The sequence below is a fragment of the Catharus ustulatus genome, chromosome Z, assembly GCF_009819885.2.
Source record: "Catharus ustulatus isolate bCatUst1 chromosome Z, bCatUst1.pri.v2, whole genome shotgun sequence".
NCBI lineage: Eukaryota > Metazoa > Chordata > Aves > Passeriformes > Turdidae > Catharus > Catharus ustulatus.
This window is the reverse complement of record NC_046262.2, coordinates 67,081,723-67,095,275: the sequence shown is the minus strand read 5'-3', so window position 1 is coordinate 67,095,275 and position 13,553 is coordinate 67,081,723. Positions and strand designations below refer to the sequence as shown.

Below are 13,553 nucleotides of genomic sequence, written 5' to 3'. Positions count from 1 at the left end.
GTAAAAACTGGCAAGTGAGCATGGGAAGGATATGCACTGGATAATTGCCATAAAACATACTTGGAAAATTGGCAAGAGCTTGGGATCCAAGTGTTTTGAAAAGCAATACAAAGTCTGGTACTTTCTGGTCACTAGTCATGTCCCTCTGAAATACTGACACTGTGGCCAAAAGTGTGTGATGTCTTTACTAATGACCTGTATGATGGGACAGAGTGTGCTCTCAGCAAGTTTGCAGATGCTCCCAAACTGAGGGGATTGCCAGATGCACTGGAGAAGAGGGCTATTCTTTAGAGGGACCTTGAAAAGACTGAGAAATGGGCTAACAAGAACCTCCTGGAGCTGAGCATCAGCAAATGTCGGGTTTCATTTGAGTTCCCCAGTTCATCTCAAAACAGACACTGAACCTATGCAGCAAGTCCTGTGGGGTGGAGGCAACAGATGCAGAGGAGGCTGGAGGATGGCACAGGGCAGGAGGGGCAACAAGTAGTGGGTTTTTTCAGCTTGGGAGTGAAAGGGAGCTGTTCTGGCAGTCATCAGCTCCTTTGTGGAAGAATACTGAAATAATAGACTCCTGTCAGGAGCAAAGGCAAAGGCAAAAGACAAAAGCAAAAGACAGTCATTGCAACATCGAGCTCTCACAGAAGATTAAAAGACACCCATCTTTTTGGGAGGGTGCTCAGGGCCTAGGCAGGGATGCCCAGTGAAGCTGAAGGTTCTCCGCTCTCGGGCATCTTTCTGACTTCATAGCCCAGAGAAAACAGATGAAGTGTCAGGTTGGCACACCTGTGAAGCAGGGAGGAATCTATGAGACAGTTGATGGGGGTTTCATTTAAAAGTGAGAAATCTGGATTCTTAAGGGAGCTTTTCCAAGACAGAATCTTGTGGTTTGTGCTTTTACTGTTGCTTGCCTAGTGTGCCTTCTTACCCTAGCAGCTATGCTGAGACAGGAGCTCTTGCTCTGTGCTTTGTGTTGAGGTAATTGGGAGTGTGAGACCGCTGCTCAAGTCCGAGCCCTGATCAGGCACATCTCAGGCGTTTTTCGCCGCGAGGAACTCGTTGGGAAACGTGTGATCATCACCCGTGAGCAACACCGTGCGCTTCGATGCACAGAAATACCATGCGACGTGCATGGCAGACAATGCCCGGTACAGAAACCGGGGGAAAAGACGCAGAGCGGCAGATGAAGGGTCGGGATGCCCGCGGCCAGGGGCCGGGGCAGCTCTGCCGGCGGAGCGCGGGGGGCGGCGCGGTGCGCAGGGGGCGGGCGGCGGGCGGGGCGGCGGGCAGCGCCATGTGTCCGCGGCTCCCCGCCCTCCCGCTCTGGAGCTGCGCGGCGGCGGCGGCTTCCGCGGGGCGGCCGGGGCAGGCGAGCCGCCGCCGCTGCCCTCCGCATGGAGCCGCGGCCGCCCGGCGCCACCGCCGCCGAGCTGCGAGGGGCGTCCGCGGCGCCGGGGGCGGCGGGCGGCGGCGGCGGCGGCGTCGGGGCGCCCTGCGGAGGATGTGGTGAGTGACGGCGGCGCCGCGGTGCTGCGAGTGTGTGTGTGTGTGAGTGTGTGTGTGTGTGTGTGTGTGTGCGTGTGTGTGTATGCGCGTGTGTGTGCGGGGCGTGCGCGCTCCCGGCTCCAGGCCCTCCCCGGCCCGGGCGGTGCGTCCCGAGGGCGGCGCGGGTCCCCGCGGGGCGCTGTCCGCGGTGCTGAGCGCGGCCGGGCGGGCGCGGCCCCCGGACCCCGGGCGCGGGGAAGCAGGACGCTTTCCTTCGCCGGCTGCCTGCCTTGCGGTGTGCTGGCCGTGCTGTCTCGGCGGAGAGGCACGGTCACTGCGCTGGGTGTGAAAATATCTGGCCGGACCTTGCGTGGTGCTCCCGCAGGGTTTGTGATCCGGTGATGGCAGAAAGCGGCCGGCAGATGAGACCGTCAGGAGTCGCCTAGACCATAGGGTGACACGAGCACAGCGCGGGGCAGCGGTCCAGAGCTGGTGGTGTTTTCAGTATGCAAATCTAGACACTATCTGCTCAACATCTGTTTGCAGCAGACAAGATAAAGTAGCTCCTTGGCACCCTGCAGTTTTGCAAATGGAAACATAGACTCAGTTTTTGCTATGCATTAGCTTAAATGAATTTGAGGTCAGCCAAAACTTAGATGCATTATTCTTATATTTTCTTAGTCTTGAGTCACATCATGACTGGTGCCGATTGCTGGGAAACGATATGTCCTTACTCCTAGGAGGAAATATATTTCTTGGAATGCAAACTTCTCTCAATGTAAAAGAAGTAGTAACAATACACTTCCTTTCAAGCCTTTCCTTCTTGTAGCCAATATTCAGCCTCTCTTTCCTGCAGCAGCTAAAGATTCTCCTCCTTTCTTATCCTGTAGCATTTCTTATAACAAATATTCTTCATTTACATAAACCATGAACGCACAGTTGCATTTCTGGTATTGCATTCATCTTTGATTCTATAAAACCTGTAATTTCTCAGAGCTGTTATATGTGGTGTGTGTGTAGGTGTGAGGAAGCCATGCTTTGCATTCAGTTATCCACAGGTCTTAGGTCCTAGATACTCTCTTGAGCTTAGTCGAAACTGAACTCTTCTAGCATTTTGTTGTAGATGTATATAGCACTTGGAAGATTTTTTTTTTCCTGAAGCTGAGAGGAGTATGCCTGTTTAAAAGGTAATCGGTACTGTTTACTACAGGTGTGACCAGCCAAAGCCTTGGGAGGTATTAAATTGTGTGGTCATGAGGCTATTGTATAATCAGGCAGTTTAGCCATTGGCAAGGGCCATTATTCAGGTGCACAGAAGATAGCAGTGTATTTCTAAAGGTGAGGTCTGTCTGCAGACTGAGAGCTGCCACAGGCATCCAGGCCTATCAAAACGGGAATCTGTGAAAATTTTAAGTTTGGGAGAGTCACAGCCTATAAAATCTGGACCGTCTTCAGCACCTACCCTTTGTGATTCAGTGGAGTCTATTTCACTTGCTGATGTGTCCCAGGTTGTAAGTCCTATCTCACACTTGCTAACTTTGACCTCTGCTTTTCTGATCAATGATGTTTTTCTAAATTTGAATTTCTAAATTTGTTACTGAGATGAGAATAGTCATTTTGTTTGAGTTTACTTTGAAGAAAATGTTACTCCTCTTCCCACTGAGATGTTGATTGCTTCTCTGTAGACTGTGGGAAAGGAGAAAGGGCAATTTAAGAAAGTCATGATCTTCTTCACATTCATAACTTTTCCTTACATTTTGCCTTGTATAAGCATTTCTACTGGCTTTAAGCAGACCACCGTGGGCATAAATTTTCTCCAGTGTTTTGAAAGCTGAGGCATAATTCCTGAAGGCTTAGGTTTGTAGGTGTTTTGTTGACATGATTAATCATGCAAATAATTCTAGGGGCTTCCATGCTGGACTGCTTGTCTGACTAGAGACAAGAAATATGATGTCTAAGTAGAAACCCATAGAAGCAGATTAGCCGAGAGACAAAACCTCAGCAGAGGCATTCAGCTGGCTTTCCTCACCTCCATGCAGAAGACAAAGTGGGGCACTCAGCCTAGCACTACTTGTTGCTCATGCTGGACCCATGTGTCCTCTCATAAATTCTGCGGGGCTGTCAAATGCTTCCCATGCTGCAGCTGCAGAAGGGGTAGGGGAGCACTGCCCCACAGCTGGCAGAAGTGGGCTGTGATGTAAAGGAATAGCGATATACTTGTTTGAGTACACCAGATTACAAGTCATGCTTGCTGTGCAGCCCAGATGTTTGCATTACAAGTACCCTGCCACCTCTTGCCATGAGTTTCACTGTCCTCAAGCACAGATATAATGGGCAAAAGTATCCCATGTATTTGAATGTGCTAGCTTTTGCAGTCATGGTTTACAGAGATGGCTCTTTCCTTACACAATTGAAGATGTGACCAGTTGGCAAGCCAGGGTGTGTATGTGTCTGTGTGGGTGTGTGTTGACCACAGGCAGGCACTTTAACTATTTGGCATTTCTTGAGACTGTCACAAAGCAATATAATGAAAGTAGTAATATTTTATTTATACTTATGTAGGCACAAATTTGTTCTGAAAAAATACATTTCTACTAACAAACGTTTGTTTTAATGTACTGAGTGGGGTGCCTAAAATCCATTTAATCTAATAAGCAAATAAATTTTATAAGTATGTGAAATGCAGGAGATTTGAAAAATATTTCTCATACATATTCTTCAAGTCAAACTGCTTAATGTTTGCTTTTAAATGTAAGCGACTTAAAAATGCATTTGAAGACCCGAGTTAAAAATAGTTGACTTGCTGTTTGCCTGCACCAAGGAGTCTATTTTTGGCTTTATTCGGTAGATTGCACACAGGCATTTCTGGGGAATGTTTCAAGCCTCCTTTGTAGCAATTCAGCCCCTGGATTTGTTGTGTTAAATAATTTTGGTTAGCAGTCACATTTCTTCCTGATGTACAGATGTTTATAACCATATAGATAGGGAAGGAATGCAAAAGTTTATGCTAACCTCTGAGCATGTTTTCAGCTCATTCTTTGAATAGTGGCTTGATTTCACTGACACTTTCAAAACTGCACTGAAATTCAGGGGAATGCCTAAATTTGAAACATCCTTTTAATACTTGACTCTCCTTTGGTAGATAAATTTTCCAAGCACTACTGAAAATAAACCCCATCAATAGTTCATTTTAAATGGTTTTATTGATAAACATCAGTTTGAGGCTAGCTGAGATTGATTAATGTATCCCTTAAAAATAAAAGATGTGACACTATGTGGAAATGCTGTTTTTAGTGTTCATGTGCATGTTTTGTTGAATTGAAGCAGCATAGAGTGAAGGAATTTATCTTTCATTCTCATATATATAGATATTTAAAGCTATATAAATTCTACATTTCAAACATAATATAAGCAGAAATAAATTCTATGCATTTGTATGTGTTCAGTATAAATATAAATATTGGAACTGTCCATGTAAAACAGGTATATGGAGTGTGGAGGCAGGACTGATATCTCTTCAAATTAGTCTGTTATTTTGCAATTAGCAAGAGAGTTCTGTTTTTGTAACCGGAATACAATCAGCCTCAGTTCAGAATCTGAAATTATTTCTTTGTATTTCTTGGATAATATTTCTTTTTGGGATAAGTACATTGCTGTAGGTCTGGACAATTGATCCTAATGAAGCAGCCTGCCTGAGCGATCCTTTTGGGATTAAATTTGTGTTGCTACTGCGACAGCTGCTTGAATTGTGGGGGCTTTCTCCTTTTTTCCCCTCTTGTTTGCAGGGATATTAGCTGCCTTGCCACTGACTCTGCCAAGTTAGAGGATGGTGTTTCTACCTGGCTTCTGCAGGCTGAAATTTGCTGCCTTTCCAATCTGCCTATCGCCCTAACAGCCAAATTTTGAGGTGCTAGAGGGCTCCTTTAATGTGAGCACTTACCTTTCCTGCTTGTCTGGGGCCCAATCCTCCACCCTTGAAGCAGGTAGGATTTTTGATACTGCCTTTGGTACTTGTAAAGTCTCTGTTGTGACAGGGACGTTGCATTGCCAGGAGGGTGCAGCTTTCTTCCACCTCCCACACACACTACTGTTTCTATTTGTGTGCTTGAAATATAAAGGCTGCATGACCTTCCCTTCTTGATGCACACAACGCACTTCTGAGGTCAATGTTTTGACAGGAATGACTTGTGTGAGCCTCTGTTTATCCCTTGTGCCGGTCAGGCTGCACAACTGCTTCCATGTGCATTGCCAGCAGCAGCAACAGTTGCAAGTATTGATAGTTTTCATCCAAAATATTGGATGAAGTGAATATGTGCTTTGCAAGACGCAATTCAAGATACATCTAAATGTGAAGTGGGATGATTTAAGTATTTGCAGGGAAATGAAAATCAAGAACCATGGAATAAATAATTATTTTCAGGCAACCTGATAACGATTTTCCTTTTCTATAATTTGCTAAGGATTTCACTTTTGTGCCTTATTACTAATGTGTTTTGATTGCGTTCTTGCAGCAGGGATAATTATTAATTCGATTGTGAACATTTCTTCTGTCCACAAATAGGACAAAAGATTGTGTAATGCCCTGGAATATCATAGGTATATTGCTGGTCTCCTGCCAAGATAATTTTCAGCAAAGAGATACATATCTAAATAGAATGCATTATGGTCATTACCCTAATAAAATGTGAGTCATGCACACCAGCACTTTCATTCTTAAAATACTTCAGTAAACTGGTATATCCGTTTGCCAATGGGTAGAGCATACTGTGGAAGACAAATCTGTTGCTGTGTGGACATATAGTCTCCAGCATTTTTCCTGAAACCCTGTGCTTAATTTAGCAATTTATGCGTGAACTCGCTAATGAATATTTTAAACATGCTTGCATGATGTGTATTATCACCAAGTTTTAAATAAAACTTTGAATGTGAAACTACTGTAAAGTATATTCTGACTTAACCAAGTCCTAGATTTTAAATGAGACTGTTGGCTAAGTATATCAGTTTGTTCTGGATGTCAGACAGAAAAGCTGACTGCTTTATAGCTAACTCTGTATGTGAAGGTCCTGTAGCTATTGAGAAAATGTAGCAACTGATAGCACAAATTGCTCCAAAACCAGCATTCAGGCTAAGATTTCTGAGTAGCAATTTATGACTCATAAAAACTTTCACGTTCTATCTTGAAAAATATATGCATACTCTGGGAAAATAAAAGGGGAAGTTGAAACTGCACAAGCTGTCAGACCATGTCATGCATGTCCATGCAGGAGATCAGCAGGTGTGTCAGAAGGAATTTGGAAAGTACTGCATTTGGGGTATGCTGTGGTACTTCTGTATTTCAAATGGATTTTCTCACTTGCAGGGAAGAAGCAGTCACTTCAGGGACATGTAAGGAGCATTAAAAAATGTCAGCCTCTGATAATGACATGAATTCCTGATGAAATAAAAACTTGTGATATTCCATACAATTAGTCCATCTACTTCTATAATTTTGAAAACAATTTTCTAATGCTGATTTTTAAAAACAGTTCAAAAAAGAACATTTAAAAAGCCCTAATCTCTTCATAGTACTGCATCTTCTTTTCATCCTGCTATCAAGTCTATTACAGTAACAGTCAAAATTAATTTATAATCCACCTGCTTTCTGACAAGAACAGTTGTCAGTTTTTTAGCTGATATCTGTATGTACTTGTTTGTTCTGTCTTTGTGTGAAAGAACATTTGGGAGCTGAACAGAGGAAGGGAATCTGATTCATAACAGGTGAATAGGAACTCAATTAGGTTTTGGTACAGCTGTCCAAAACATTCAGTCTTTCTTGTGAGGGCAGGATATGTACATGGGGACTGCATTCTTCTTTCTTCTCAGCTTTCATGTTTGCTAGTTCTCTCTGCAAGGCTGGTGGAGAACGGATTCTGCTGTCCTTCTTCTATACTGGCATTTGTATAACCATGGAAAATATGTCAACCCCAGACAGCAAACAAATTTTGATTTCTTCCATCGATGAACATCATCTACCATCAAGCACATTCTCACAGAATGAGCTGGCAGCTAAAATTCTTAAAATGCTTTTCAAAAACAGTATTTATGTTTACCGTGATCTTTTTTAAAAAAAATATTTTGAAGTACAGAGTTTTATGACCAGCTGCTCTCAAGTATTTGTGCTTAAAAATCCAGTACTGTGTATTTTGTGGGCAAACAATTGGTACAAAATAAAGCTTGTGGTTCCTGCAAAGTGTGTTGCTTCCTTCGTCCTAGAGGTGGGCGGCTTCTTCCATTTTGTATGTGATAGTGAAACATCTGCAGCTCCTACTTGCTTCTTTGAGCCTCTTTCCACGTTACTATCAGCTTTTGACAGTGTTTCTGAGATGGGGGAGAGCAGTCTGAGTAGAGGAGGGTTGTGCTGTTGAGCAGGCATTGTTTCACAATGTGCTGAAGAGTTTTATTTCTGCTGCTGGTGTCAGAATAATAGTGGTATCATATCATTGCTAGTTTTCAACACATGCTTTCCTACAGATGGTGGAGATTAACACTGCAGTGCCTGTTGTTTGAGCTGCAGTGCTGAAAACAAAAGGTTTGCCACAGCTGCTTCAGCCGCAGCGAGGCAGGGGCCCCCGGGGACCTCTGACAGGATCTGGTCTCTGTGCATCGCTGGCCAACAACAGAAGTTTATGAACACTGTTCATTTGTTTATTTATGACAGCTGGTTGTTGTCAGTGGTCCCTTGCAGGTCACACATGTTTAAACTTAATCAGAGAGAGCTCCTGGCCTTTCTTTTGTTTTTTTTACCTAAATGTTCTGATGAACCCTATACGAGGTAGGGAAGGTTTTAACTAATGTTTTCTATTATATGCATTGATCGTGTGGTCAGAAACCTCAAGCACTATAAGAAAGGGGATCCTAAACATTTTGGGCTAAATTGGTTTTCTGATACATTTTTGGAAGTATCCAAAATTCCGGTTTACTTTAGAGTGTGTTTCTGTACTGAACTAAGCAGCAAAACTTGCATTGACTTTCACTGACACAAGAACCCCTGAAGCTATTGTTCTAGTTCAGCCTAAATTGCACTGGAAAGTGGTTTGGGATATTTCAGTGAATATTCTGAAATAATATTTCTCCCTTGACATCTGGTAAATTGCATAGCTAGAAGTTTCAGTGTGTATGTGTACTCACTTTTAGATCAGATATTTTGGTCCACTTCATGCACATTTCAAAATGCATCCTTAAAAAGCATAGTAATGCTTCAATGGTAATCAAGATAAGATGGAATATTAATGAAATGCAAATTTATTTTACTAGAGATTTGAAACCTTTCCATTGACAGTGAATTGAAGATTACAGTGGAAATGAGTACATGGGGAAATGTCTGTAGTGGATGTTCAAGCCTTTTTGGGATTCATTTTCTTATTTAGTTTGAATTAAAAACAAAATAAAACACCAGGAAGTTTGCTAAGGGAGTATTTTCCAGATTTTTGATGAGGTTGAAGTTGTAAACTCTTAGGTGATGAATATTTTTTTCAAAACCATAGTTAGATAAGAAAAGTAATACAAGAAGTGATTGGATCTTTTGCTGAAGATTAAGGCACTGGTATCAAGCTGGTAAATACATATTTCAAAAGATCCTGGGGGAGAATTTAAGTAGGCATAAATCTTAGCAGAAAGAACAATATTTGAGAACAAAAATACATCCTCAACACTCAACACAGAAGAAAATAGTAGCTTTTTTTTTCCCAAACATTTTTTCTGGAAGCTTTAAGGCTGCTGAATGGGTATAGATACCTGGGCATTTGAACCTTTTTAGTTTTCCCAGTTTCTTGTTAAGAAGTTGTAGGAGGAAGAGGATGAATGATTCCTAGGTGTCTTTGAAAATCTATTTTTTTTTGCTAGAAGAATGAAAATCAGGAGTGGTCTTCAGGTCCACTGGGTGGGCACCATAATATTATTATGAATATCTTGACTTTCAGATATTTATTGCTACAACACATGTGATTCACATAGGTTTCTGGCAAGTAGCTAGTACTGGACTTGTGACATTCTGTCTTCTTCAGCAAGACCTGTTGTGTCATAGAGAAACTTGTAGGGGATACAACTTTCTCCCCACCTTTCAGTGACTGTGGATATACCTTCAATAACACCAAAAATTATGTAAAGCTAAAAGGACTAAAAGGAGTATCGAAACACTTTTTTCTTCCCAATGCAGACAAAAAGCATGCAATGGCTTGATAGATGCTGTGCTTGAGTATCTCTGTTCAGCTGGCGTGAGTTTTTTGTCCAATTGTGGTAAATAAGGGTTTTGTCTCTGGCTTGGAGCCACATTTTCAATCCTTTAATTTACTTGGGATTTTCTTTTGGCAGGACGGGATGTTCTGCTCTGTCTGTGAAAATGTCTTACTTTATTGACAAGTTATGAAGGTCAAGAGAAACACTCAGTTAGGTTTGTGTTTAGAGACATCATGAGAAGATGAAGAGGAAGGAACCCAAGGAAATAGAAGTAGTCCATTTACAAATGCTAATCAAATTTAAACCTTCTTCAGGTTTTTAACTGCAACTGGTCATGCTTTTAATTTTCAATTCTCACTTCTTTTCATATATAATTTCTGTTCTAGGAGGCTGATTTTCTACTTGCTTCTGAAAATGTGATCCAAATGTGGAAAAATGTATAATCTCTTTGCAGATGCAGTCAGGATTGATACTTTTGTCCTGCTGGTGATTTGCTGTAGTGATTTTGATCACTAATGCTTCTGATTATATCCATTGACTTTCAGATTTAAATTCTAATGCAAAATTATATTTGTGGTCTAACGCTATCTTAGCTACCCATTCTTTCCTAACTCTGGGTCCCAGGAGACCTCTCAACTAAAAAAATCTACTGTTATTTTTTACTCTCACTGTTACTGGCAGATGTTGTTTATTCCATACCTCAGAGCTGCCAGTGTTTCTTAAACTGACATTATAAGATAGTAGACATTTATAAAAGAAAAAAGATAGTGATAAAAAACCTGTACTTTTCTTTAAAACTTCCTCTCTTTGGAGATATTTGCTATTTCTGTATCTCTCAAGAAATTCAATATTAGCTTTAATAATACAGAATAAATATTGACTGCTGTATTGTGGTATTGATTTAATAAATCTTTTTGATACTAACGTTTCTAACTTTTAAGTATTACTTTCTACATTAAGAAAACTCTCCTGACCATGGCCCAGTTGTAACCACCTTTTTTCACTCTTAAGTTTACTCTCTTTACAGTTTCTCTCAACAAATTAATCTGCTGTGATGGCTTAGTAGCAGATGAACTTTAAAATGATGGGGTATCTCCACTACCTTTCAGTTTTGTTTTTTTCATGGCTTTTGCTGAAAATACCATGTTTCCACATTTACAGGTACATTTCATTTTTTTCGTGTTTTCTTTTTTTTTTCACTAGCAAAATGTTGAAGCTTAAAACAACTTTTTATTTTTAATAGATATTGCAAAGTGGCAATTTATTATTCAAAATGCTACATAATATTTAGTAACCTGGCTAGCAGATAATGGTAACAATTCATGTAACTATGGAGAGAACTGTGCAGAAGATGGCATGGAAAATGCTTTAGCTTCCCTGTGTTATTTAGCATAGGCAAAACATAAATTATAAAGATAAAAATTTTATTAAGTACAATACATTTACTGAAACACTGACATAGAGGTGTCAGTAGAAGCAGGAGAAATAGGTATAGAGCTTTTATTTATGCAGAAGAAAAATAGTTATTGATAACTAGAATCTCTAATATGCAGGCAGATGTTTGATTACCTTAACCTCTCTTTGCATTTAGGAGAGGTTGTCTGTAATTCAGGTATTGCAAATTTTGTGTTTGCTTGTTTTTTTAAGATTGCAGTTTTCAAAGTGATTTTAGATCTGTTTTCCCATCATATATTCTAGTTTCTGTTCATATATTTTGTGACAGACAGTTGCTCTCTTACAAATCTGGTATTTTTCTCAAGAAGAGCAAAATAACCTTGTTCTTTTTTGCTTTGAGGATAGTGTTTGCCTTAGTGTAATATATTGCATTTCTTTCCTCAAGTGTAGGTCAGATAGACCTTTCATTTTAGTAAACTGAAGTCTTCATTGTCCTGGAAAGTCAACAGCCTGTCTTCATCCACCCAAACAAAGACTTTTCCTGACATTTCTTTGGTTATAGAGATGTGTGTGTTTACTTGTCATTGGAATTTCATTCACTGTTACCTGTAAGAACGTGCTGGTGGGTGGATTTGGGCTGGGGGAGGATTTAGGCAATACTGTCTGTCATTGTTACAATGAAATTTGAATCATGGACCTTTGCATCCTCAGCTTCAGCTACAGTTGCACACAGGGGTACATTACTCTGAGAACTTCTAAAAATCTCATGCAGTTCATTTTCAGGTTCACAGAAAAATTTCCAAAGTGTATCCAGGCAATTTACACAGAGAGATTGCTCAAGAAATTCTGAGAATCTGGCTTGGTTTGAAGGTGAACTGTGTGAGTTTTGCTTTTGTACCCATGCAATCTTTACTACCTAGATGCTGTAACCACAATGTTTGAAATCAAAATATTTTAGAAGTCATCATGAAATAGGATGCTGGGCTTTGTAGGTTCAGACAGTGACTGTTTATTAGTTTGGTAGAAGCCATAAAAGTGTTGGAGGCTCTTAAGTACTAGAAGAAATTATTAATACAGCATGGCCTTGGAATGTTTTCAAGTTGGATACTACTAAACAATGCACATTTTATCTAGTCAGATTCATGTCATAGCTTTTCAAGCAAGGAGTATATCTTATGACAGAAGAGTGGGATTTGGACTAGTGTGGAAACAGTGTTTGTGGAAAGAAATCACAGTTTATGAATACCTGAAAAGACTAGAGCATTCTTTGGTGCAGGAACTAAAAGGACATTCTTTTGAAAATCTACTGGTTTTGGGTCTTCTTATCCATAAATATCAGAGTTTCGTCTTGCACATGTCTATTTTGTGTGTGTTTCTGTGTGAACACTAGAAAATTAGACATTTGGAGAGATTTCAGAGAAGACGTACAAACCCAACTGAGCGACTGGAAAAGAGTTGTGAGAGGTTCAGTCTACTGTTTCTACAATGGGCTACAGATGATATAATAACTTTCTATTAGAGGAAGATATCACTTGAGGATTTAAAAGGGGACTTTTTATACCCTCTGATTTTCCCAGTAGAATTTTGCATCTTGAGATCTCTGGGACAAGGCCTAGGGTCTACCTAGTATGTTCAGATCTTCACCACTATAGGGAGAAAATTCTTATTTTATAGGGACAAAACTCTTATTACACTTCAATCTGGACAGCACTATAAATGACAAACAAAAGGGCTTTAAAAAGCATTTCAACAACAAAAGGAAGACCAGAGGTAGCACTGATCTGTTGCTTGATGAGGTCAGTCTCCTCACAAATAGGGACATACAGCAGAGATTTTTAATACCTTCTTTGCCTCTGTCTTCAACACTGATTATGGACTCTGGGAACCCCAGAGCCGTGTGTTGCAAGACTGTGACTGGGGTGGGGATGATAATCTTCCAACTGACCCTTAGTTTGTTCAAGACATGCTGCTCCAGCTGGTTGTGCATAAATCTATGTTGAGATTCATCCCAGGGTACCAAAAGGGCTGACCAATGTCATTGTAGGACCTGTCTCCATTATTTTTCAAGTGACTTGGGAGTCTGGAGAGATCCCAGTTGACTGGAAGCTGGCAAACCTCCCAGTTTCAAGAAGGGGAAGGTGGAAGACCATGGTAATTACCAGCCTGTCAGTCTCAATTCACTGCTTGGTGAAGGATTATAGAGAAGGTTATTCTGGGGTTAGTTGAAAAACCCTTAAGAAACAGCACAGTCGTTGGTTGTAACCAGTGAGGGTTCATACCAGGGAAGTGACTTGTTGATCTCAGAAAGCCAGTAGATCTGGGGCTTGTGGATTTTTGCAAAATTTTTATGCTGACTCTTACAATATCCTTCTGGACATAATCCTTAACACACAGCTAGACAAGTCCATAATATGTTGAGTGCACAATTTACTGATGGGACTGGCTCAGAGTTACATGAGATC

General features: G+C 40.9%; 1 protein-coding gene across 2 annotated transcripts in view; it reads left to right on the top strand.

The window, feature by feature from the left end:
- The first annotated feature begins 1,090 nt into the window (after positions 1–1,090).
- The window catches only part of NRG1 (neuregulin 1), a 462,970-nt gene continuing 450,507 nt past the window's right edge, over positions 1,091–13,553 (top strand). For both annotated transcript variants that reach the window (XM_033084640.2, XM_033084637.1), the window contains exon 1: positions 1,091–1,145. In XM_033084640.2, the coding sequence (XP_032940531.1) occupies positions 1,103–1,145 (43 nt within the window). In that variant the 5' untranslated portion in view covers positions 1,091–1,102. The remainder of the gene's footprint in view (positions 1,146–13,553) is intronic.